The sequence below is a fragment of the Myotis lucifugus genome, unplaced genomic scaffold (genome assembly GCF_000147115.1).
Source record: "Myotis lucifugus unplaced genomic scaffold, Myoluc2.0 scaffold_196, whole genome shotgun sequence".
Lineage (NCBI taxonomy): Eukaryota > Metazoa > Chordata > Mammalia > Chiroptera > Vespertilionidae > Myotis > Myotis lucifugus.
Window position 1 is genome coordinate 1,967,157 of NW_005871244.1, and position 27,454 is coordinate 1,994,610.

Here is a 27,454-nt window from a genome sequence, read left to right on the forward strand (position 1 = left end):
ATGGCCCACTAGCCAATCACCTGAGGCCCCTCGCCCCAGCCACCCCAGTCCTGATCGGGCCCTAATTGGGGTGGGCCAGCTGGCCAACCTCCCGCCATCTCCTCCTCCCAACAGGCCTGGTCCTGATCCACCAATTCGGGCGGGCCGGCCAGAACCCACCCGTGCATGAATTCGTGCACTGGGCCTCTAGTAAAACAATAAGAAAGCCCACTGCATGGGAGAACATATTTGCCCATGCTATCTCTGACAAGGGTTTAATCTCCAAAATTCACAGGCAACTCATATAACTTAACAAAAAGAAGATAAACAATCCAATCAAAAAATGGGCAAAGGACCTAAATAGATACTTTTCTAAAGAGGACATACAGAAGGCCAAAAGACATATGAAAGCATGCTCAAAGTCACTAATTATCCGAGAGATGCAAATCAAAACAGCAATGAGGTACCATCTCACACCTGTCAGCATGGCTATCATCAACAAATCAACAAATGACAAGTGCTGGCGAGGATGTAGAGAAAAAGGAACCCTCTTGCACTGCTGGTGGGAATGCAGACTGGTGTAGCCACTGTGGAAAACATTGTGGAGTTTCCTCAAAAAGTAAAAATGGAACTCCCATGTGATCCAGTAATCCCACTTCTAGGAGTATATCCCAAGAAACTAGAAACACCAATCAGAAAGGATATATGGCCCTAGCCAGTTTGGCTCAGTGGATAGAGCGTCGGCCTGCGGACTCAAGGGTCCCAGGTTCAATTCTGGTCAAGGGCATGTACCTTGGTTGTGGGCACATCCCCAGTAGGAGTGTGCAGGAGGCAGCTGATCGATGTTTCTAACTCACTATCCCTCTCCCTTCCTCTCTGTAAAAAAAATCAATAAAATATATTTTTTTAAAAAAAAAGAAAAAAGAAAGGATATATGCACCCTTTTGTTCATAGCAACACAATTTACAATAGCTAAGATTTGGAAACAGCCTAAGTGTCCATCAGCAGATGAGTGGATTAGAAAACAGTGGTACATCTACACAATGGAATACTATGCTGCTGTAAAAAAGAAAGAACATTTATCATTTGCAACAGCATGGACAGACCTGGAGAGCATTATGCTAAGCGAAATAAGCCAATCAGAGAAAGATAAATATCACGTGATCTCACTCATATGTGGGATATAATGAACATCATAAACTGATGAACAAAAATAGAACCAGAGACAAAGGAACACTGAGCAGACCATCCAGCCTCAGAGGGAAGGCAGGAGAGGGTGGGGAGAATAAGAGATCAGCTAAAGGTCTTATATGCATGCATACTAGCATAACCAATGGACACAGACACTGGGGTGGTGGGGGCCTTTCCTGGGGTTTTGGAGTGGCCTGGGAGGGGTCAATCAGGGAAAAAGGAGACATGTGTAATACTTTAAACAATAAAAAAGGAAAGAGCGAGCAAAATAAGTATAAAGAAAAATGGCAATAAATAAGTACCTATCAATAGTAACCTTAAATTTAAGTGGACTAAATGCTCCAATCAAAATACATAGGATAGCTGAATGGAGAAGAAAACATGACCCATATGCATGCTGTCTAGAAGTGACCCACCTCAGAACAAAAGATTCATACAAGCTGAAAGTGAAGGGATGGGGGAAAATATTCCATGCAAATAGAAATTTTTTAAAAAGCTGGGGTAGCAGTACTCATATCTGACAAAATAGATTTTAAAACAAAGGCTATAAAATAGACAAAGAAGGTCACTACATAATACTAAAGAGTTTGATACAATAAGAAAATATAACCCTTGTAAATATATATTCATCCAACATAGGAATACCTAAATATATATTTTAAAAAACTCTTGGTAGACTTTAAAGGAGAGAGTGGTAGCAATACAGTCATAGTAGGGGACTTTAAGACCTCACTGACATCACTAGATAGATTTCTAGGTTTAAAAAAAACATACAAGGAAACAGCCACCTTAAATGACACACTAATCAGATGGATTTAATTGATATTTAGAGGACATTTCATCCCAAAGCAGCAGAATATACATTCTTCTCAAGTACACATGGAACATTTTCAAAGATAGACGACATATTAGGACACAAAATAAGTTTTAACAAGTTCAAGGAAATTGATATCATAGCAAGAATTTTCTCAGATTACAATGGCATGAAACCAGAAATAGATTATAATAAAAAACTCAAAAACATTCAAACACATGCTAATTAGCATGTTATTAAACAATAAATGGCTTACCAATGAGATCAAGGAAGAAATTAAAATTTTCCTAGAAGCAAACAAACACACAACAAGCCAAAATCTATGGGACACAGCAAGAACAGTCCTGAGAGGGAAGTTCATAGCATTTCAAGTCTACCTAAAGAAACAAGAAAAATTAATAATAAACTATTTAACCCTACAACTTAAAGAATTAGAGAACAAGAAAAGCACAGATTAAGTAGAGGAGGAAATAAATACTGGAATAAACTTAACCCAGAGGTAATTATACACTGTACTGGGAAAAAGATAGGACATTGAAAAAAGATATAGAAGAAGACACAAACAAGTGGAAGCATATACCGTGTTCATGGATTCAAAGAATTTACATAATTAAAGTGTCCATACTACTCAAAGGTCCTGAGACATGGAGGCATGGAACAGACTGACATATCTCAGAGGCAAGGGGGTAAGGGGGCAGAAAGAGATTAACCAAAGAACATATATGTATATATGCATAATCCATAGACACAGACAATAGTGTGGAGAAGGCCTGGTGTGGGGCAGGGTCTAGATGGAGGGGGGGGGGAGGGGAGGAGTGGGGGACATCTGTAATACTGTCAACAATAAATACAAATAAAATTTATATATATAGCCCTAACCGGTTTGGCTCAGTGGATAGAGCATCAGCCTGTGGACTCAAGGGTCCCAGGTTCGATTCCGGTCAAGGGCATGTACCTTGGTTGCGGGCACATCCCCAGTAGGGAGTGTGCAGGAGGCAGCTGACCGATGTTTCTAACTCTCTATCCCTCTCCCTTCCTCTCTGTAAAAAATCAATAAAATATATTTTTTTAAAAATTTATATATATATATATATATCTCCTGTGAATACTTCTCTGACTGTTTTCTGAAAATGTTCTCAGAAAAGGGAGTATTCATTGTCTATAAAATTATTTTTATATTTATTAGATTTGATGAATTATGCTTTTCAAATATTCTAAGTACGTATATTTTTGGTCTACTTTTTCTGTAATAATTAAATTACATGGAAGTCTCCCATACAGATATTTCTTTAATTTTTCTTCTTGTATTACAGTTTTTTCTTTACATATTTGCATGCCATTTTTTGAAGAAAGAAAAAAAAAAGGTCCATGACTACAATATCCTAAATATAGCTTATATCTTTTATCATTATAAAATGAATTTCTTGGGACAAAAATAATTGTATGGTTATTGTTGCTGGTATGTTGTTGTTTTTCAAATAGGTAAATGACATGATAAGATGACTTATTTGGAGGATAGATTGATTGGAAGGAGCTAAGACCAAAAGATAAGAAGGCAGAAATTATGAATGATTGAATTAAGAAAAAGGCTACAGAGAGGTTTTTAGGGGACTGGATTGAAGGGGACTGGATTGATGGGGACTGGGGCAAGCGAGAAGAGTTGAAAGGGACTGGGGCAGTGAGAAGAGTTGAAGGTAACACCTAGACTTCTGATATTTTGACCATTATCTAAAAGGCAATATAGGAGGAAGAGCTGGGCTGGCTTTTCAGAATAGGCCATATTATACAGTTCCTTCTTTTTATATTCATCCCAAAGGACCCAAGCCCAGACCTAAAGCTCAGTGTTGAATCTTTGTCAGTTGATTGCTTACTCAAACCAAAGTCTTTCTACCTTATTCTAAAACATTAGTATAAATACTAAATTTCAGGGAGAACACATTTATTTTATGTGCTAGCCAGCAGTTCTCAACCTGTGGGTCGCAACCCCTTTGGCGGTCGAACGACCCTTTCACAGGGGTCGCCTAAGACCATCCTGCATATCAGATATTTACATTACAATTCATAACAGTAGCAACATGACAGTTATGAAGTAGCCACGAAAATAATTTTATGGTTGGGTCACAACATGAGGAACTGTATTTAAAGGGCCAGAAGGTTGAGAACCACTGTGCTAGGAGCTCTTTCATAAATTTGAGGAATAACTTATACTTGTAAGGAGTAACTGTCCTTCCTATACTATCCTCAGGGTAGTCTACAGGTAAAGGTTATGTTTTCCACAAGAGGGCAGCATCACATAATAAATTATGCCATTGAAAGTCTCCTCCAATAGGGGCTGAAAAGGAAAGATTGAAAGGGTAAACTACATAGGTTCAGGGAGCCATGGGAACTGCCACACCAATGAAAACAAAAGGGACCTACTATCTCCAAAGGCCATAATTAAGTGACTGGTAGGTAGTGGCTGGTGTTGCTATAGGTAAGAGAAAGAGGAGTTGGAGCTTACCAAGGGAAGATGAGTGAGTGACACACCTGAACACTCTCATTATTATGACTGGCTCAGAAGTCACCTTGGACGGTGTCTACATTCCTGCAAAGTGCTGGTATTTCTGGTATCTCTGTATACTCAGTATCTCACAGGGACCTTATTTCCTGTTCAGATCTTTGTCACCTCTAAATGATTTCCCAGCAAATCATGTTCTCTGAAGGTTATGTTGCAAAGTACACCACAGTTCTGATGTTCTCCTTATTTAATAGTGTTTGGTTATCCCAATTATGCTCTTTTATGCCCTAGGGAAAGAAATTAGACTGAAATTCATTGATAACCCATTATGAAAAAGGCATTTTACATAAATTGCTTCATTTAATCAATACAACAATGCCATTATATAATAACTACTATTTCCCATATGACAGAGCTAGGAAGTAACATACATGGGATTATCTGACTCCAAAACAAAAACTCTGCCAAATGCACCAAGCTACCCCTCCAAGAAGCCTTATTTATAACCTAAATCATGACCAATTGAAGATTGAGTCAGTGACAATGTGTCTATTGTATAAGGCATTGCTTAAGATGTCACCTCCTATCCAAGTACATGAGCAGGCATGGCTTAATATTAACATTAGATACCAGAAAGTAATATAATACCGGTAAATGATTGGGACCCTATATAACTTCACCCTTACTAACTCAAAACCCTTTCATTCTTAATTATTCTTTCCTCGGGATAAAGCATTTAGATGTGGAGCATGGGAACAATGGAAGAATTAAAGATGGCTTCTGTGTTTCTGGCTTGGTTAACTAAGGGCATGGTTGTCTCAATCACTGTGATAAGGAGCTTGGAAAGAGATGACATTTTAGGTTTTGAGCATGTTGTGCTTGAAATGCTTCTGAGACATCTCAGTATAAATGTCCAACAGGAAGTTGGTTATATGAGTCTGGGCACAAGAGATATACTTATCCACATATAGATAATAATTGAAGCTCTGGAACTAGGTGAGATTTTTGATGGTGTATTAATCAAGTCAGGAAGGATGGTAGTAGGGGAAACACCAACATTTAAGGCAGCGGTTCTCAACCTGTGGGTCGTGACCATTGGAAAACACATCCTGCATATCAGATATTTGCATTACGATTCATAACAGTAGAAAAATTACAGTTATGAAGTAGCAACGAAAATAATTTTATGGTTGGGGGTCACCACAACAATGAGGAACTGTATTAAAGGATCGCGGCATTTGGAAGGTTGAGAACCACTGAAGGGATGGTTAAAGGAAGAGTAGATAGGAACCTGGTTTTTTAAAAAATGAACATTAAAGACAAAGAGGCAGCGGACCAAATGAGAGATGATATTTGTAAACAGTAGCTCCTACAAAGGTTTAATTTCCAAAATATATAAAGAACTCATAAAACTCAACACCAAACAAACATCCCAATCGAAAAATGAGCAGAGGACCTGATCAGGAACCTCTCCCAAGAAGACATACAAACAGACAATAAATATATGAAAAGATGTTCAACCTCACTAGCAATTACAGAAATGCAAATCAAAGAGGACTGAATAAAGATGTGGTATATATACACAATGGAGTACGACACAGCCATACGAAAAGATGAAATAGCATCATTTACAACAACATGGATGGACCTTAAGAACATTATGCGAAGTGAAATAAGTCAGACAGAAAAAGGTAAGAACTATATGATTTAACTCATATGTGGACTTTAAAACTGAAACTTATGAACACAAACAGCAGTGTGGTGGTTGCCAGAGGGAGGGGGTCCTAATATGAGGTGACAGGAGAAGATTTGACTTTGGGTGGTGGGCACATGGTCCTATATACAGATTTTGTAAATTAGTAATCCACATATGAAACGTATATGTTCATGTTGACTAATGTCACCCCAATAAAATTTTTAAAAAAGAAAAGGAAAAAATGCAAATCAAAACTATAATGAGATACCACCTCACACTGTCAAGTGGCTATTATCAACAAGATAAGTAATAACAAGTGTTGGAGAGGTTGTGGAGAAAAGGGAACCCTCATTCACTGCTGGTGGGAATGTAGACTGGTACAACCACTATGGCAAACAGTCTGGCTATTCCTCAAAAAATTAAGAATACAGCCCAGCAATCCCTCTCCTGGGTATATAACTGAAAAACTCAAAAACATGTATTCACAAAGATATATGCACCCCTATGTTTACTGCAGCATTATTTATGGTGGTCAAGACATGGAAACAACCAAAGTGCCCTGCGATAGAGGACTGGATAAAGAAGATGTGGTACATATGCACAGTGGAATACTGCTCAGCCATAAGAAAGGATAAAATAGTGCCATTTGCAACAACATGGATGGACCTTGAGAACATTATGCTAAGTGAAATAAGTCAATCAGAAAAAGCTAAGAACCATATGATTTCACTCATATGTTGGATATAAAACTGAAACTCATGGACACAAACAGCAGTGTGGTGATTGCCACAGGGAAGGGAGTCCCATACATGGTGACAGGAGAAGATTTGACTTTGGATGGTAGGTACACTGTGAAATATACAGATCTTGTAACATAGAAACCCACACCTGAAACCTGTATGATCATATTAACCAATGTCATCCCAATAAATTTAATTTAAAAAATGAAAAAATAACATTTAAAAAATGAACAGAGAGGTAAGAAAAGAACAAGTAAATGGATATCTTGAAAGCAAGAAAGGAGAGTTTAACAAAGGTGGGCATAATCCATACCAACAAAATCAAAGGCTATGTATAAATTGTATATGATGAAGATTGAAAATAATCCATTGATTTTGGCAGTTAGGAAGTAATATGCAGCTTTGACAGAGTAGTTTCAGTGGAGTTCTGAGAGTCAAATTCAGACTGCAATGGGTAAAAAGCAAAATGGTAGGTGAAGTAGAGACAATGATTATAGAATTTCCTTTTGAAAGACTGAGTATCAGCAAAAGAAAGAAGATAGGGTAGTAGCTAGAGGGGAAAGTATTAATTGTGGAAGGAAGGATGCTTTAAATTCTTTTTTTCTAATAAAAACATTTAAGATGTTGAAACCTAGGCATGTGTATAGAAAACAAGCTAATAGGCATTAAGTATAATTTTCAGTAGTACAGAGCAAAGATGCAGCAGCCATACGGAAAGCTAACCAGTAGGCAGATGTTTTGTGGCAGTAGAATGACTATGTTCTAAAATGCCCTTACCTTCCTTCTGTTTATGCCACTCAACTTACCTGGAGTGCCCTTTTCCTTTGGATGGTTTGTTTGTCAAATTCTACCCACCCTTGAGTGCAAATTTCACCTCCTCTATGAAGTCTTACGCTATCAATCTCTTCTGAAGGTCCCCTCTTTCTCTTGAACTCTAATAGCAATATCTGTTTGAACAATCCATTTGACAATCACCCTTCACTCTGTGAAATCTCCTTAATTGCTTTCTTCAAAATTGTGTTGCTAATCAATCACATGTGAATTCTTTCTCCCCTGCTAAACTGTACACTCCTCAAGGGCAGGGTTTCTATCTTAGAGTTTGCCATAGCCTCCAGAATGCCTACCATGGAAGGTAGTAGGGTCTCTTTAAATCTACGTGGTTGAGCAGTGGCAGCCTGTTATGAAGAAGACAGAAAACGCTGGATTAGGTAGGTCCTTGATGTGCATTGAGTCATTTTCTTCTCTCAATAGCAAATAAGGAGACAGAAACTTGCAGAAGTAAAGTGAATTTATCCAAAAGACACAGGTAGTAGTATGTGACAGTGCCAGGATTTGAACCAAAGGCCTTTCTCCTAATAGTTTTCTTCAGTTGTGTACAGAATTCTGTTCATGAGAAACACCTCTTTCCTTAGTTATATTGATAGAGATAAGACTCTATTGAGGCTTTACTACCAACCAAGTGGTTTTGGCAGCCCTTGCACTGTGCAGGAAATTTCCCTGTACCTTACCTCCTGACAATCAGCTTGAGGATCCTGAAGGAGCCTTTGATGAGGATGAGGGCCTCTTGGCGGGAGCCATACAATGGAGTGCCATTGATATTCACCAGCTCATCACCAGTCCTCATCTTCTGGGACAAGGCTGCCTTGCCGCCATCTTCAATCTGTGTTGCAGAGAACAAGATAGAAAGCAGGTGGTGAGGCAATCCTTCCCCAAAAATTCTACTTTCTGGCTCCTCCCAACCTCTGAGCCATAAGTAGTACTGCAGTAGGGCATGGCAGGGCTGGGGCGGGGAGAGGGGGGGAGGCAGTGAGGTGGGTGAGGAATGGCTCCAGGAAGCTCCAGGCAGCAGCTAAGAATCTGATCATAGACCATTATTTACTGAAGGCAAAGCTTGGGCAAGCCTTTGAGGAAGGAGGCAACACAGTAATACAATCTGTCCATCTAGGGAGACAAGCACTTCTAAATATGAAAATGATGCTTGGAAGGAACCCCACAATATGGGCTGAAGTAGCAGAATGGCATAGCAAAATGTGCACATAAATTAGAGTCCGAAGAGCTAGACTCCAGAAAAATCACCTTTGGCAAGTTCTTTCCTATCTTTGGGCAGACTTTGAACTCTGACAAACTTGAGTTTGGATCTTGGGTCTAGTACTTCCTAGCTGTGTAACCCTGAGCAAGTTACCTAATATCTCTGTGTCTTAAGGGCCTCATAAGTGAAATATAGATAATGAGAGTACCTACCTCACAGGGTTGTTAGTATATAAAGTGTCTGGGAGCAGTAAGTCCTCAATAAATGTGAGAGTTCTGATTATTATAGCAAGGGGATTGACTCTGAAGGTAGCTTCTAGCTCAGTGATGGCGAACCTTTTGAGCTCGGCGTGTCAGCATTTTGAAAAACCCTAACTTAACTCTGGTGCCGTGTCACATACAGAAATTTTTTGATATTTGCAACCATAGTAAAACAAAGACATATTTTTGATATTTATTTTATATATTTAAGTGCCATTTAACAAAGAAAAATCAACCAAAAAAATGAGTTCGTGTGTCACCTCTGACATGCATGTCATAGGTTCGCCATCACTGTCTAGCTCAATATTTTGTGAGTGGAATTGCAAATTCAAAAGATGCAAAGTATGCACAAAGTAATTGATCATTTATCGGTGTCTCTTCAACAAGTCCCCAGCATAGTGCTTCCAGTGTCTGGCACATAGGGGGCATTTACCAAAAGCTTGGAACCTGGGTGTTCACTGTTCCACCACAGCCTAGAGAATTTCCATTGAGAAGGCCAATCTTGGCAAGAAGGGGGGCATTGAAAGCAACGTCATAAATAATAGCCACTGGGGTAGACAAAGGAAAATCAAAGCAGAATGCCCCCCAAGTATCCTTGCTTATAGCTACTTTTATCCTATATAATAAAAGCCTAATATGCTATGTCTGGTGGTCCGGTTGGCCGTTCAACCAATCAAAGCATAATATGCTAATGATATACTAAAGCTGCTCAACTGCTCACTATGATGTGTACTGACCACCAGGGGGCAGACAGTCAGCTGGTTGACCAGTCACTATGATGTGCACTGACCACCAGGGGGCAGATGCTCCAACCAGTAGGTTAGCTTGCTGCTGGGGTCTGGACGATCAGGACTGAGTGAGACAGGTCGGACACGCCCTGGAGCCCTCCCGCAATCCCTCCCGACCAGGGGGCAGATGCAGCGAGCCAAGCAGTAAGAAGCAGCGAGCCAGCGGGTGGTAAGGAGCAAGGGATCCCAGACTGTGAGAGGGATGTCCGACTGCCGGCTTAGGCCTGATTCCCTGGGAGCAGGCCTAAGCCAGCAGGCGGACATCCCCCAAGGGGTCCCAGATTCAAGAGGGCGCAGGCTGGGCTGAGGGACTCCCCCCCCCCCCCAGAGCACAAATTTTGTGCACTGGGCCTCTAGGATGTTATATATTCCTTCAACCTCAAAAGTGTGTTCTACCTATTAGAACATCAATTCCATCCATGGTGTTAGGAGTCATCTCATCTATCCATTAATTCAGTCTTCAAGTTTTTAGTGAATTTCTACTATGCACAAGAAAACATGCTGGACATACAGAAAAGAGGAAAGGACACACAACTAGATTCAAGGGTGGGTTACCATCTAAAGTTCATATATCCACACAAATGGTTGAGTAACAAAAGGTCCAATCAGAAAGAGGTGTTTATTTGTTTTTTCCCAAGGGCAAGTTGAGGTGAGGGTGATTAAACCACACAATCCTTAGGGAAAATTAGATTCTAAGTGGGGCAACTATGGGCTGGTCTTTGCTGCAGGTGTTTTTACACTTACTCCTACTCTTGTTCCAATCTTTCTCTCAGTTTTTAATAGCATCCAATCTATCCCACACCATGGAAGATAGAATATTGCTGAGCTTTAGGTTGGCCAGCTCATGTGCAATTTGGCAGATGCAACCTCCTTAGTGCAGAGAAAAATGTTAATTCAAGATTTCAAAAACCCCATCTAATAAATTGAAATTTTAAGTTAAATCACAGACTGTAATTAAATTTATTGCTGCTAACCCAACAGTTTTTTAAATTAATCTTTGATAAATTATAGGTTAGCCAAGTGATTTGAATATATATACCTTTGTTCCAGTACCTGGGCCACCACTCAAAGCAAGCCAATATTGGTAAATGGGGAACTACTCTCAGCAGATTAATTAGGATTGCACTCTTATTTCCATTGTCATTATCATTATTACTTCACAGTCACTGCTGCCTGCTGCCAAAAAAAAAAAATGCTATACTTGAATTTCAGGAGTTCTATTTGAATGACTCATTCCTTTGGCATCCATGGAAGGTCCTCAGCATCAGGCAGGAATTTCAACAGGGACCAGCCATTTGAAAGGGCTTCCTTAGGCTAACAAACAACCACAAACAGGAATCTAACTAATGACTGCTAATAGATATTTCCTGTTGATGTGCATTAGTCTTAATTCACTCTACTCATTTTTTTATTCATACAACTCAATTATCCATATTACTGTTAGCCACAGCAAGTCTTCCCTTCAATATGTATTGATATTAAATACCACTTCGAGTTAATTAAGCACTTTGTTACATCAGCAAGATCTCTGTTTATTCTAGGCCAGAAAATGAAAGAGGGGTACTTTTTAAACTAAAATGCTTAGTTATTGCTGTAGCAAAAGTTCAGGCATTCTGCATTCCCTACTGCCACTTCAGCTGCCATTATCTGAGTCCTTGCCGGAACTCTTTTTTCAGACTATAGCCTCAGGCTGACTACATGCCCCTTTTTTGCCATTCCATGCCCTTTCTCAGTCACCAGCAGTATCCTCCTCAGGACAGACAATGCCACTTTAGCACAAGTGTGAGGATTTGCAAACAACAAAACAACCAATTATTGGCATTTACTGAGCTATACAACTGATTCTTTCATACTCCTCCTGATTTTTTGATGCTTTTAAGACACTGGGGGGTAGGGGAGGCCAGGGGATTGTCAAGGGCGGGGGGAAAAAAGGAGACATATGTAATACCCTTTGTAAGACTTTAAGCAATAAAACAATTAAAAAAATTTTAAAAAATGTGAGCATCCGAAAAAATAAATAAAAATAAAAAATAAAAAGCTATTGTTCACTAGTCTTTCTCCTCCCCTGCTTCCACATAAGATTTCTGGGATACAGCATGTCTTTCATTTATTGTTTTGCCTCCTGAGAGCCAGTTCTCCAGGTCAATGGCTCAACCACACATTTGTTTATATAGAAGATAAAACAGCTGTTCATTTTTCTAGCAAGGAAATGGAAAGGAAAGAAAAAGAAGGAAAGGATGGAGGAAGGGAGGAAATAAGGGGAAAGATATATTCAGGGTGGGGCAAAAGTAGATATACAGTTGTATTACTATTTATTAATTATTATATTATTTTCCATATGAATAAATGTAAATCTACTTTTGCCTCACCTTGTATATTCTTCTCTGAAAAGTTTTGTTTTCCCCTTCTAACCATCTCACTCATAATTCTGTCTGGGCCCCAGGAAAGGTGTGAATCAACAAACTTGTTGAGAATAACATGCCCTGTTTGAGGGGCTGTATAGCATCATTTTATGCTGTCCATACAGTAAGGTTGGTCAACTTTCCAGCTTTTCCTGATTCAGAACTTCAAGGTGACTTTCTTATTTCATTTGAAATGCTGTGAATTCTCAGATTGGACCCAGATGTATTGAAATGTCAGTATAAACATACATCACAAAGCCCATTGTAAGCCACGGTTAACTTCTGTGTTATTTTGGATTGTGCAAGTGATCATAGTGAGTGGCCCAAGTAATTGAACATTGATTGCATAAAGGTCATATAACCAAAAGCCAGCTGGTGTCTAGAAAGTTTGGAAGAGCTGGTTGACCTTGGGCAAGTCCCTTTCTCCTTCTTTGGCCTCTTTTACCCTTACTGGTAAAATGTGGGCATCTGGCTAGATGATCTGTGGGGGCCCTTGGAGCGCTGACATTCAGTGACCTGTGAACAGTTAGCATGCCGTAGCCTTCTGCTGACTCAGAAAATCCCAGATTTTTGCATCATTGTACTTTGCCTTCATCTATGTTTCACTTCTTCAAAATAGATTAATTAATAGTCATCTCTCATTTTCCTGTATTCTTTATTGTTTCAGAGTGGTCCGTCAAAGTTGGAACACTTAAAAAGCACAGTTGGGACACCAAAAGAGATTCCCAAAGCCCCATTTTGTGCTAATGAGCTGATGACTTGGAAATTTTTGATGGGTCTTCAAGGTAGTATGAAATGCTCTGATAGCTGGCAACAAAGTGACAAGTTGGCCCCTTGAGAGTAAAGGCAAAAAAAAAATTGACTTAACAACACTTACTAGCTTTCTAGTAGCTTTTATTTATTTTTTAAAAATATTTTATTGAATTTTTACAGAGAGGAAGGGAGAGAGATAGCTAGAAACATCACTGAGAGAGAAACATTGATCAGCTGTCTCCTGCACACTCCCTACTGGGGATGTGCCCACAACCAAGGTACATGCCCTTGACTGGAATCGAACCTGGGACCTTTCAGTCCACAGGCTGACGCTCTATTTACTGAGCCAAACCAGTTAGGGCTAGTAGCTTTTATTTAGTCAGATATTAGCAGATACTTGCTTGGGTCTTTTGAATAAATTTATAAGATATGAGAAAGTGAAGAAAAAAGTTAAATCTGATTTATCTTGAAAAATGCTGTCAGCAAAAGAAATAGCATCTGCAATGATAACCAAATGGTATTGAATGCTTATAACAATGGTGTAAGAGCAGCATTAAAAAAATCAATTACATGACTGCAAATACCTCTACTTGCCACAAGAAATTTATTGGAAAATCAGGCATTGACTAAAACTTTCTTGGCCAGTTCTAGGACCTTCTGGCCAAATTACCAGCCCATATTCATACTTCCACCAGCTAGTCTAAGAAGGCAAAAACATTTACTTGTTTAAATTGATGGTATGTTTGTTTTTGTTCTTTGCAAATAGACAGAAGAGGTCCACCCAGAATACAGTGGCTTCATTGCTTTAAGAAAATAGAATATCCTGTGAATGTCTATTTAGTACCCTCTAGAACAGTGGTTCCCAAACTTATTTGGCCTACCGCCCCCTTTCCAGAAAAAATATTACTCAGCGCCCCCTGGAAATTAATTTTTTTTAATTTTAATAGCAATTAAACAGAAAGATATATGCATTAATGTTTCTACCTTTTTCGTAAAATATAGTAAAGAAAGGTGTAAATTAGAAACATTGAAGTTTGAAATTATGAAACTATTTATTGAACTCAGAATAGAAAGGTAATACAAAAAAAGTTAAAACAAATGCACCTGTGGCCATCACCGCCCCCCTGGATCATTGCAGCGCCCACCAGGGGGCGGTAGCGCCCACTTTGGGAATCACTGCTCTAGAAGATTTTCAGGTTTCTAGTAACACTTCAGACACTCATTCAGCAATTTGGTCTTTTCTAGGGAATAAATAGAAAGAAAATATAGAAGTGGAGATAAGCTGGATTTAAGAAATTAAACTATTCGGAAGTAGGACCACAAAATAATGATAATTCTGTGCTTATTCTGAAACTTAGTTTGAAATCTTGAGTAGATCACAAGTTGGGGAATGTTTCTGATCTGCCCTCTCTACCCTAGTGGTACCCCTTAGAATCTGACCATGCTAGGAGAGACTAATCAGAGTGCCCTGGACAGGGAGATACAGTCTTTGAAATCTCTGCAATGTCTTTGCCATGACTTTCAACGTCCAATTCCAGGTTGTGGACATATCGGCTGTCCTACCTTGTCTCTCTTGCAGCAACTCTCTCCCTTCAAAATTCCTCTCAAATTTCCAAAGTAGTCTAGAATAGAAAAACAAAAAACTCTGATGTTTCTGATTTCATGTTCTCTACCTTACTCCAGTTTCCCAAAAGGAAAAATAGAAAACAAAAACCTCTTTCTTAAATAAAGAATTCAAAAACACCAACCAATTACAAAAAATGTAAGCAGGCCAAAAAAAAAATGGTAAGCAGGCCTGGTTCTAAGCAATAATCCCTGTATGGAGACAGATCGAGGAGGTAGACATCAAGAGAGAAGATATTCTTTCCCTCTACCGGCTAAGGAGCAGATGCCCAAATTCTACAAGGGGCTGTTCCAGAATGTAAAGTTCTGTGAATCAGGCCCATGGGCTCCCCTGACCTTGGACCAAGGGAACTATGCTGTGCGCTATAGCAGACCCTATCCCTATAGACACCTTCCCAATTGCTTAATCATCATCTAGTTTACTAATCCTCACAACAAAGGCCCTCTAAGCTCAAAATCATTGAATATCCCTAGGGATTAGCCTGAGTCAAATTCTAAGTATCTGTGCCAAAAACTCAGTCAGCCAAACTCAGCTCTAGGAATTTGGTGATGGAAAGGGGTAGGGAGTCAAAAGCACTATATCCTACATCAGCAACCAAAAGCCAGTTTGTCTTTGATCCTACCAAGCCAGATCATCCTGTTGTTTCTATAAGTCAGATAAGGGGGACTAACCATCACTATGCAAGAGTAAACTCAGGGTTTCTTCCACTATCAGCAATATACTTATTGGGGTCCTGTTCACACTTTGTAAACTCTAACCAATTGGTTACACTGAAGTCTCTTGCTGATGTTAATAATATCAGTGTTTGTAAAAAATGTTAGCTGTTGGTGGTTTAGAACAATAATCTCCAGAGTGGGGTATATATTTCCCAGGTTATGCACAAGATGATCTACTGAACAAGAGATACTGGAACTTCTGTTTATATTTATGCTTATCTAAAAAATTAAAAAGCAAGCCTTATTAATATTTAATATTGGTGGTAATAAATTATAACATCCACAAATAAAATTATGTATATTAGAGACACATGCTCAAAATATTTTTACTGATGCAAATTTTTACTAAAAATATTTGGCCAGATCATAGCCTTAAATGACAGGACTAGAACCATAAAGCTTTTAGAGTAAAACATAAGATACTATCTTTGTGGGTAAAGTTTTTGGGGCAGGATGTAAAATGCAATAACCATAAGAGAAAGAGTGTTCAGTGGAGTTCATCTAAATAAAAAAATATGTTCATCAAAAATGCCACTAAAAAGTGAAAAGACAAGCCACAGACTGGGAAAAATGGAGGGGGTAAGCATATTGAAAGTTCCACTGTTAATTTTATACTTCTCTAGGCTCTCAACGTTTATATGTTACTTTTTAAAAAATGCCAACAGAATTTTCTGGGTAGTAAGAGACTAGGTCTCTTTTTGCTCCTTTCTTTATATTCAACTCTATTATAGTAAAGGAAGGAATGTTATTTAAAAGGAAGTTACACAAAATAATATGTGACCCAGGTAGACAATTTTGAAAATAGAGGAAAGCACAGAAAACAATTTAAATAATTCATATTCTCCCAATTAGACACAATAGTCAATATTTTGATGGTTTCCTCCTCAAGTCTTTTTTCTTATGTCCATTAAATGTCTATTTTAATAAAATTGAGATCCAGAGACATAGAAGCATGAAACAGACTGACAAATTTCAGAGGGAAGGCAGGGGGTTGGGGGTGGGGTGGGGTGGGGTGGGGAGAGATTAACCTGGGAATTTATATGCATATATGCATAGCCCATAGACAGGAACAATAGTGTTATAAAGGCCTGGGAGGGGCGGGTGCCAGTTGGAGAGGGTGAATGGGGAAAAAAAAAACACCAAAGGGGACATCTGTAATACTTTCAACAATAAAGATAAATTTTTTAAAAATAAATTTTTAAAAGTCTAAGACAAACCAGAAAGTCCATCTAGTGGGTGACCCTAGATGACAGGAAAGTCCAACAGCCTTTCTCATACTATCTATATAATAAAAGCTTAAACGAACTTTATGGTGGAATGACCAGAATGACCAGTCACTATGATATGCACTGACCACCAGGGGGCAGACGCTCAATGTAGGAGCTGCCCCCTGGTGGTCAGTGCGCTCCCACAGGGGAGCACCATTCAGCCAGAAGCTGGGCTGATGGCTGGCAAGTGCAGCGGTGGTGGCGGGAACCTCTCCTGCCTCTGCAGCAGCGCTAAGGAGCAGCAAGCCAAGTGGTAAGGAGCAGCGAGCAGGCGGGCAGTGAGGAGCAAGGGGTCCCAGACTGTGAGAGGGCACAGGCCAGGCTGAGGGATGCCCCCCCCCCTGCTGCCAGTGCATGAATTTCTTGCACCAGGCCTCTAGTCTAATATAAAAACAATGGAAATAGGATGCATTAACTTATTGACATTTATGAGCTGTGCATGAATGCTTGGAAGAAATGCACTAATTAAAATATAAGTGGCTGTTAAATTCCACCAGATTACTAGAGACAGAAATAATTCTACTTGGGTTAATATAATCTTTATTTCTCCACTATCAACCCAATCTCAATGTTAAAATTATTCCTCAAGATCATTAAAAGTGTCTTTTTAACTTCCCAGCTGAATGTAAATGAGTTACATACAGCCTTTCAGCCCAAGAAGATGTGATTAACTATCTGGAATCTGAGCCATCCCAAAACCAAGTTCACTCAATAACTCATTGCTGGTTCCCTGAAGCCATTTATTTATAACCCATTATGCAAAAAGCCAGACAGTTTCTAAAGAGTACACATACCCAACATTAGTCATTTCTGACTGGATAAAGACCAAAGGACTAACACCCTTTAGGGAAGGGACAAAAGGCTGCCTCTGGAAACCAATAGGCCTGCTCTACTGTCTGGAAGCCACTTGTACAGTTTACTAGGCACCTGTGTGCCCTCTATAAGATGTGGGTGAAGGGAGAGGTGGCTGGATTTCTCTTTTCCATAGTTGGGCCCCTGCATTCTGCTCCCAGGACATTGTTTGCCTCTGCCCAGGACTCCTTTCCTCAGCAGTGATTTTAATCTTTGCTCTTCGCTTAGCCCTCTGCACAGTGTTACATAAAGAGGGTGTAAAGAGGCATTCAATTGCCTCCCATCCTTCTGCATAACTGCTATCAATGCAAACAACTTCCACAGAAATAATCTACCAAGGTGTGTGTGTATGTGTATGTGTATGTGTATATCTATATATCAAAGGCAATAGCAATAATATTCTTTACCAACCCTTGGATAGAACCAATTTAATATTAAGTTAGCACACTTACTGCTGCTTTCACAGAGTGCTGCAGAGCTGTTAATAAGTAAGCCATCACACTGTTTGGTACAAGCTACTCTCCAGTTCACATGGTGACTGAGAAGTGACATACCATTTCAGCAAGATGTATCAAATAAAACGAAACTGAATTTCCACAATTGAGAGAGAGAGAGAGAACACACTCAATTGTTTGTGTGTTGGTGTTAAGTAGGGACTCTTACATCAGAGCACATGGATTGAAATGACAGAATTTGTTTGAGAAGAAAATGAAGGAGGAGATGATAGGCATCTGAGATTAAGATCAGGAAATCGCTAAGGGTAAAGCAGTGTGAAAGCTTTTCTCTTGGTAGCGGGCTTGCTTTTGAAGGTAAGGCTGAATGAAAAGAAAGAACCAGATTTTTAGCTCCAGTCCCTGCTCACTTCCACTTCTGTAATTTTGAATACAAGGGTAGAGCCCTCCCCCTTTTCCTTTATGAGGGTATTCCTCATAGCCAAGGTCACTCTGGTGCTTTTCCTTCTCACTCCAAACTTTCTCTAGCCCTCCCTAACCACCTCTCCTGGGTACACACTCTTCCATTGCCACCTCTCTCTCCACAAGGTATTTGAGCTTGTTTTCTCTGCCTTAGCCTTCCCCCTACACCCCACCAGTGCCTTTTCCTGGAATTCTTATGGGCAAACATCAAGAACCCTATCATTAACATCTAGCACTTATATTCACTAATTAAATCAGACAGGGAGACCAGGAATGATTCTTATCAAGTAAATAGCAGCAGATTAGAAGCCCTACACAATCTGGCCATGTCTGTCTTTTTGGCCTCATTTCCTACAAACACTGCAGTCATATTGAACTTTCTGTTCTTTAGAGAGGTCAAGCCCATCCCCACCTCAGAACCTTTGAACTTGCTGTTCTCTCTGTTCAGAACATTATTTTTTTTCTAGATCCTTGTGTATCTCCTTTCATCATTCAAGTGTCAGCTCAAATGTCACCTCTTCAGAGAGGTCTTCCCTAACCATCAATATAAAGTAGATTTATTCTCTTTCCCCAACCTCCAATCCTTATTCTCCATCACATTACTTTGTTTTACTTTCTTCACAAAAGTCATCATTTTGTATTTTTTCACTTATCTCTACATATGTTTACTTTCTGTTGGGATACTGAAGTTATAGCAGGAGAAAAGTCAAATAATGTTTTTTATAGCTCTATCACTGGCAATTAGGAAAACAAATATTTGTATTGAGCACATAGTAGTTGCTCAATAAATACTGGTTGAAATTAGACTTAGAAGAGACCCCAGGATAGCACCCACCTTATTTGTCTGATTCTGGACAAGTAATATTATTTTCACTTTGCTGATCATATAACTGAGGTTCCTGGATGTTACATGAGTTGCCCAAGATAAAAAAATCTACTAGGTTTAATATATTTCCTTCTGCAAGGATGTGATAACACATTTTTGTTTTCCATGGGTCTATTGCTACTCATGATACTTAACTAGCAATGCAAAGAGTTCTGGTTAAAAAGGCACTTTACGACTCCAAGCTTTAAAAAAAAAAAGCATTATCATTATTGACTCAGAATAGTCCAAAAATAATTATCTTTTGAGCTAAATATCTCCTGTTTGTGGTGAGTGCCCAGAGGTGATTGTTAGACTTAATTTGGTGGGAGGAATGAAGCTTTTAAGTAAACTTGGGTGCATGTCAACAATACCTTGTACCCATACATGATTCTCCCTAGTTTTTAACATTCTCAGCCTTAGGAAGTTAATTTAAAACACACACAAGTTCTCACAAACAGACCATGAATGCTGGGAGATTTAACTGCACCCAGCATCTGGGAATTCAAAGTAACATCTACTCCACCTTCCCGTGTACAGACATTACAACAGGCCCTTTCAGTCTACCATTCCTGAAAAGTTTAAGAGCAAATACAGACGATGGGCATAAACCAGATTCTAATTTGATTTAGTGCTTAGTTAACCAATTCCCTCAGATCCCTTAAAAGGTGTGTGTGGTGGGGGGACCCTCACCAATGTCTGAATGAGAGTTTGCCCTGACTCAATCTCATATAACTATAGCTTTTTTTCCTTAAAGGCCATTTGTTCAATGTTTAAGTGGGATTTAGTGTTTATACCTTAGCGAGGTTTTTCATATAAACAAATTCACAAGTCAGAAAAAAAAAACCCTTTGTCGAGCCAGGTTTCCTGATGTGGGGGGTTTGGAAAATATGGCCACCACAATATGACTAAAACAAGTTTAAATATCTGTAGTATGCATTCAGCACTAATGAACAATAAGTGATAGGGAAGTTTTGTCAGGTCTGATTCAGATTACCTGTGGCTGCTGTGAATTATATGGAATTACACAGAGTTTAATGGTTCTCTGGCAATTTGCCTTGGCTCAGTGCCAAGGCAGCTAATGCTTCAATCAAACTGCTCTCCCCACCCCCCACCCCAAGAAAATTTCTGTTCCTGTCTACATCTTGAGTGTATCTGTGATGAAGCCTTCAATGACACCCTCATACAAATGCTATTTTTTTCTTCTCTGTCAGTTTCTCTTCCTTCTTTATGGCCGGATGCATTAACTGCCCCTGTAGCTTTGCTGAGACAAACTGCCTGGCTAGCGTTTATGAAGAGAAGAGCTTTTAAGGTTTGATTAAAAAGGAGGAGCCACCAAGTGTGACAATGAGAACAGGACAAATCTCAGTTGACCCCATCCCTTTCCTCTGCAGTGCCATCAGCTAGATCTATTATGCCCTGATGAGCATGGGCCCTGGACCCAACCCTGCCGGGTAAGCTAAGATAACAGCCCTCCCTTACCACACAAAAGGCAGGTGACACAGAAAAGCATGTGGAATAGCAAGTTACCCTCTTCTCTTTAGGAATAAAATTGGCCCTGACTTTGAGGTGCAATCGTCCTGTATATAGCAAACATGAGTTCGTTCTCTCTCTCTCTCTCTCTCTCTCTCTCTCTCTCTCTCTCTCTCTCTCTTCATCCCTGTTAACCCCTGTCTTCCCACCCTTTCCTAAACCTCACATGGAGTTTCAGCACTAAAACCTCCTGCTTTTTGGCTAAAGCAGTTCCTAAACCCCTTGCCCAATTGATTCCAAAGACACAGTTACTGGCCATACTAAGGAGAAAGCTCATTTTAGGAGACTATCTGCCATAGAGCCAGCAGGAGGGAAAGGGCAGAAACCACAGGATTCCTACTCTACGCTGATTGCCACTAACTCATTTCAGCTGCTAAGGGGAGGCCCTGTTGGGGGAGCCGGGGAAGGAAATGGGTTCCATGTACAGTCCACTTTAAATTGTTCACAATTGCGTGCTCGAAAATAGCCTCCACTAAACATTTAGCATGCCCATTAGCACAAATCATAAAGCTTTAGGCTTTGCTGCACTGTTGGCCCAAACTGCCTAAGCTGCTTCCCTGTGGCAAAGATGATTAAACGGCTGGCAAGTCAGATGCACGCAGGAAGGATAAAGGAGCTCCAAGGATGGTTAAACCTGGGCCCAGGAAGAATGGTTTAATATGATTTTTAAGCACATAAAAAACATAAAGGGTGAGGACCAGCTGTTCTCAATTTTGATTGAAAGCAGAGCAAGGGAAAAGAAACTAAAATTGCAAAGAGAGGGACTGGTGTTAGCAAGATGGAAGGACTTCCTGCCAGAAAAAGTAGGTAAATATTAGACTGAGTGGTGGGTCAATGAAGGTTGTGGAATTTCCTTCTTTGGAGTGGCTCTTCTGTCTGGGCTATTTCTGTGTGGTCCTTTCAGAGAGTGGAGAAGGAGGAAAGAGAGGCAGCCAGAGGTCCAATTCAGTCCCTCTCAGAGCTCAGAAACTCGTATTTGTAACACTCAAGGATCTGTAATAGAAATCACTTCACTGAGACACACACACAAAGAAGAAACAAGCAGCTTGTTGCCGATTTCAAATGTTTAGATTTATCCCAACTCTGTAGCCCTTTATGTGAGCCAAGCTTTCGCCCTGGCCCCCTCAATCTCAAGAAAGAAAGTGAAGACTTGTTTTTGGCTCCCCAAGGCCCCTAAGCCATGCATATGGGAACAATATTTTCTGAACCCCAAAGCAGGACATGGTCTGACAATTATATTTATGGGGACGAGAGGGTATACTATGTGAAATCAGAGCTATCCCAGGAAATCTGGGACGTATGGTCTCCATAGCCACATATTATCTCTTTCGAAGGGTCCCGACACAGGACAGAGTTGATTAAAACTGTGCCATGTGGTTTGGGGCCTGGGTTCTTTCCTTGTCTGCAGCAAGATCAGTTAGGATTGTGAAAAAATCAGGGTCATAATCAGCGCAGTACAAACTGAAATCCCTGCTGTGCATGTTAAAGAAAGAGGTAGTGTACAGTAGTCCTCCCTTATCCATAGTTTTGCTTTTTGTAATTTCAGTTACTTGTGATCAACTGCAGTCTAAAAACATTAAAGGGAAAATTTCAGAAATAAACAATTCATAAATTTTAAATTGTGCACTGTCCTGAATAGCTTGATGAAATCTCTCACCATCCCACTCCATTCCACCCAGGACATGACTCATCCCTTTGTCCAGCATAATCACGCTGTATATGCTCCCTGCCTGTTAGTCACTTAATAACCACTGCAGTTATCAGATCAACTGTGGCAGTATTGCAATACTTGTGTGCAAGGAAGCCTTATTTTACGTAATAATGGCCCAAACTGCAAGAGTAGCCTAACACTATGTCACCATGCCTACGTCACTCACCTCACTTCATCTCCTCACGTAGGCATTGTATCATCTCACATCATCACAAGAAAGGTAAGTACAGTACAAGATATTTTGAGAAAGAGAGAGAAAGAACGCATTCACATAACTTTTATTATAGTACTAGAGGCCCGGTGCATGAAATTCGTGCACTCGGGGGGTGGGTCCCTCAGCACACCCTGTGCCCTCTCACAGTCTGGGAGCCCTTGGGGAATGTCCAACTGATGGTGGGGAGTGGGCCTAAGCTGGCAGTCAGACATGCCTCTTGCAGTCTGGGACCCCTCACTCCTTACCACCTGCCTGCTCACTACTCCCTACCACTTGGCTCGCTGCTCCTTAGCGCTGCCTCGGAGGCAGGAGAGGCTCTGCCACCACCACTGTGCTTGCCAGCTGTGAGCCCGGCTTCTGGCTGAGCAGACCTCCCCTGGGGGAGTGCACTGACCACCAGGGGGAAGCTCCTGCATGGAGCATCTGCCCCCTGGTGGTCAGTGTGAGTCATAGTGACCAGTTGTTTCACTGTTTGGTCGATTTGCATATTAGCCTTTTATTATATAGGATATTTTTATTATTGTTCTATTTTACTAGTAATTATTATTGTTAATTTCTTACTGTGCCTGATTTATAAATTAAAATGTATCATAGGTATGTATGTATAGAAAAAAACAGTATATCTAGAATTTTTTACTACCCATGGTTTCAGGCATTCACTGGGGGTCTTGGAATGTATCCCCTCACATATAAGAGAGGACTCCTGTTTATGTCCTCCCTAGTAATCCCCTCATTCTAAAACTTAACAGGATCAAACACATCCTACATAGGATGTGCCCATTCTCACTCAACTATAAATAATGCCATAAGGTTACAGAGGGGAAAAAATGTGCTCTTGCACAAGGGATCCTATTCATTCATTCATTCATTCATGCAGTGGTTCTCAAAGTGTGGTTTCTGAACAAATAGCAGCAGCATCTCCCCAGAAATGCAAATTTTCTGGACCCACCCTTGGTCTTCTACTAAATCAGAAATTCTGGGGCAGGCCCCAGCAATCTGTGCTTTTGTAAACTCTCAATTGTGGAAATCCCAGGATTAGAAGTCCTAGTGGTGATGTTCACATTGTCAGCCAGCAAAAGTACCATTAATCAACAGGACCAAGGCTACAGGCATGTTTGGTGCAGTACCTCTGCCAATTCAGTGTATAATACCTCTCACAATCTCTGGACCTACTACATACCAAATTATTCCAAGCCTGGTTTTCAAGGAGGCAACTCAGCTTATCTGCTCCAACAGGCCTTTTTCAAATAGGCCAAAGGCCCTTTGGGTTTCTCATCTAAATCCTACTCAGACACACACACTCCTTTGAGTGTTCTGTGTATATTTCAGTTCACAGCCCTGATCTGTGCTTCAATTAACTGACTACAGTTCACTTTGAAGACCAACCTGGGAACATTTTCTGTTTAGCAGCATTGTTTTTACTTTTAAACAAACACAGATGAAAGAGTCCCTGCTGAAAAGAGCAGCCTTTAATGTTAGCCCTTATACATCACTGGCATTGAACTACAATAAAATCAAACAAATTATTCAAGTTTCTCACCTCCGTCTAAACTAATAAGTTATTTGCTGTAATCAATGGACCACCTTTCACAAGTGTTTGCTTGAAAGGAGAAGAAATGCTTGCAGGTGAAATTTTTCAAAGTGAAGGAACCTGAGAACCAAATCTTGTTAAATGCCAACTGGTTCTCCCCCAGCCAATGAAGGAAAAGCGATCGCAGCACTGCCTCCCACTTAGAAACATAGACTTCTGGCTACCAACGGAGCTGCTAGTTCAGTTAGGGAAACTGCACAGCACAGTTAAAAACAATATACAATATACACCCCTATGTTCATAGCAGCGCTATTTACAATAGCTAAGATCTGGAAACAGCCCAAGTGCCCATCAGTAGATGACTGGATAAAAAAGCTGTGGTACATTTACACAGTGGAATACTGTGCAGCTGTAAAAAAGAAAGATCTTGCTCTAGCTGGTTTGGCTCAGTGGATGGACCGTTGGCCTGTGGACTGAAGGGTCCCTGGTTCAGCACATGCCCGGATTCCAGGCTCGATCCCCAGTAGGGGGTGTGCAGGAGGCAGCCAATCAATGATTCTCTCTCATCATTGATGTTTCTATCTCTCTCTCCCTTCCTCTCTGAAATCAATATATATATATATATTCTTACCCTTCGTGACAGCATGGAGGGACCTGGAGAGTATTATGCTAAGCAAAATAAGCCAGTAAGAGAAAGACAAATATCACGTGATCTCACTTATATGTTGAATCTAATGAACATAGTAAATTGATTAACAAAATAGGTCCAGAGGCATGGCGGCATGGAACAGACTGACAGATCTCAGAGGAGAAAAGGTGAAGGGGATGGAAAGAGATTAGCTAAAGAACATATATGCATATATACATAGCCCATGGACACAAAATAGTGTGGGGAGGCCTGGAGTGGGCAGGAGCTGGATGGTGGAGAGTAAAGGGGCGGGGATGGGGGACATCTGTAATACTGTCAACAATAAAAATAAAACAGGCATACTTCACTTTACTGCATTTCACTTTATTGCACTTCACAAATATTGCCTTTCTTACAAATTGAAGGCAAGACCCTCCACCAGCAAAAGGTCCTTGGGAAGCAAAGATCTCTACATAAGAGAGTGGTGACAAGCAAAGCTTGTCACTGGAACTCAGAATTTAACCCTGATGTTTGATTCAGGGATTAGACTGTACAGACTTTCCATGCCCTAATACCCTATCCTCCCTCATAGCACCACCAGCAGGGCTTACACAGTTCAGGGAACTGATAAAGTCAATGAAAACAGCATTTTTTAAAAAAAACTGAAAAATTGCTTTATATTTAAAGAACATTTTGTTGTTTTAAAAATGCACATAAACTCCTTATAAATATAGTTTTAGTTTAAGGTATATTAAGATAGCAACATAGGATAGGGGACTGTGATTTTTAATGATAGGATATCTGAGACTCTACAGTTAAATAATATTTTTCTGAAAAAGTTGATACACATGTCCCAAACAGTTATTAGGGGCCCGATCTTCTGTAATTCCTGGAGGATATACTATAGAAGATCATGAAGCGACTTCAGAGGCTACTGTTCTGCCAGTGAGGGTCGGTGTTCAATGACAACTTGAGACGCTGTTATGCATGGAGATGCTTAGATTTCAGGCTGTATATGTGGATTAGAAGCTCTAAGGAGCATGTGTGGGTTAACCACAACATATGGGGAGGAGGGAGAAAAGAATTTATCACCCCATTGTTTACTCATTGTTTTCTACAGACTCTACTCCTTCGTTTGCTCCTACAGTACAAAGTAAGAAGGATGTTTGGGGGCTTCACTGTGCATGTATCTATGTTATATGGCTCTTTTTGTAACTTTTATTGCTTTATAAGCTCCAGACACTGCCTCTATCCCTTCCCTATGTAGCCTGGATAAGTTAGTAAATCCTGTGTACTTCCAGTATGTGGAACCTCTACTTTTCCACACACTTACCAAATAGTATTGAAGTTCTCTCTTCATGGGTCTGTTTCCTCTGCTCTATTGGGAACTCGCTCAGGGCAGAGACTGGGTTTTTCATATCTGTATCCCTAGCATCTATGGGTGGCTTAGTAGATGCTTATTAAACCGTTTGGGGGAAACTTGAACCTTGTAATCTAATAGTGCCTTAAATACAGTATGTGTTCCGTGTACATCTTCTCTGATGATAGTCATTTAAAAAGGCCTCAAAGTATATGGCACTTTATATGGTTTACCAAATGCTTTCACATTGCCACATGATCCCCACCACAAACCTGTTAGGGAGCAAGTCAGATATTATGATTGCCATTTGAAACAAGAAAACTGGCTCAGAGTAGTTAATTGACTCATACAAGGCCACATTGCTAATATGAACTCAGTGGGTACTCTGAATCTACCCTGTTGCTCTCCAGTGCCCATGTTTCTCTACTGTCTATAAAGAGGAAACTGAGAATTTTTGACACCAACATGGTTTCCTGGATTTAGGATTTACTAGATTTTTCTCTCTCCTGCTGGATAAGAGCAAGGTAAAAAATTTACTCTAGAACCTGCTAATAGTCATTATGAGCAGCAGAATCAACCAATCTTGAAGCCAGCCCTTTCCCTGGACTTCCTGTTATGTGAGATAACTTCGACTTAGAGTAGGAGTTTCAGTTACTTGCAGGCTAAGTCAAACCTGGTGTGTGAGACCTGCTTCCCAAGAAAGACTAAGTTCTTTGAAAATAGGGCTCAGACATTCTCTCACTCTGGCCTTCTCTACAGTAATCACAGCTTGGCTGGCTACAGTGAGTGTGGGGAAGATGAATCTCAGAGAAAGTTTGTCAGAGAGTTTACTGAAACAAAAATTCGCCTGTTGCTCAAGGGACAACCAGTTATGAAGCCATGTTGATGAAGCAGAAGCTGGAAACCAACTCAAGAGGGATGCAATGTATTCTCCACCCCAACCCCACAAGAGAGTGTTTCTCCTGGCAGTGTTGGAGGAAAAGGGGCAAGAACATTTATATCACTTCCAACAGACAGTCCTCAGGCCCCCTTAGAGAGACTGAAAACCAGCACCTCCCCAGAAGGCAGCAGTCTACAATTACTCACATTAGA

General features: G+C 40.2%; 1 protein-coding gene across 1 annotated transcript in view; it reads right to left on the bottom strand.

Moving 5' to 3' along the window:
* The window catches only part of SHROOM4 (shroom family member 4), a 199,024-nt gene that overhangs the window by 113,308 nt on the left and 58,262 nt on the right, over positions 1–27,454 (bottom strand). Inside the window, exon 2 of the mRNA XM_014463015.2 lies at positions 8,426–8,577. Within this exon, the coding sequence (XP_014318501.1) occupies positions 8,426–8,577 (152 nt within the window). The remainder of the gene's footprint in view (positions 1–8,425; positions 8,578–27,454) is intronic.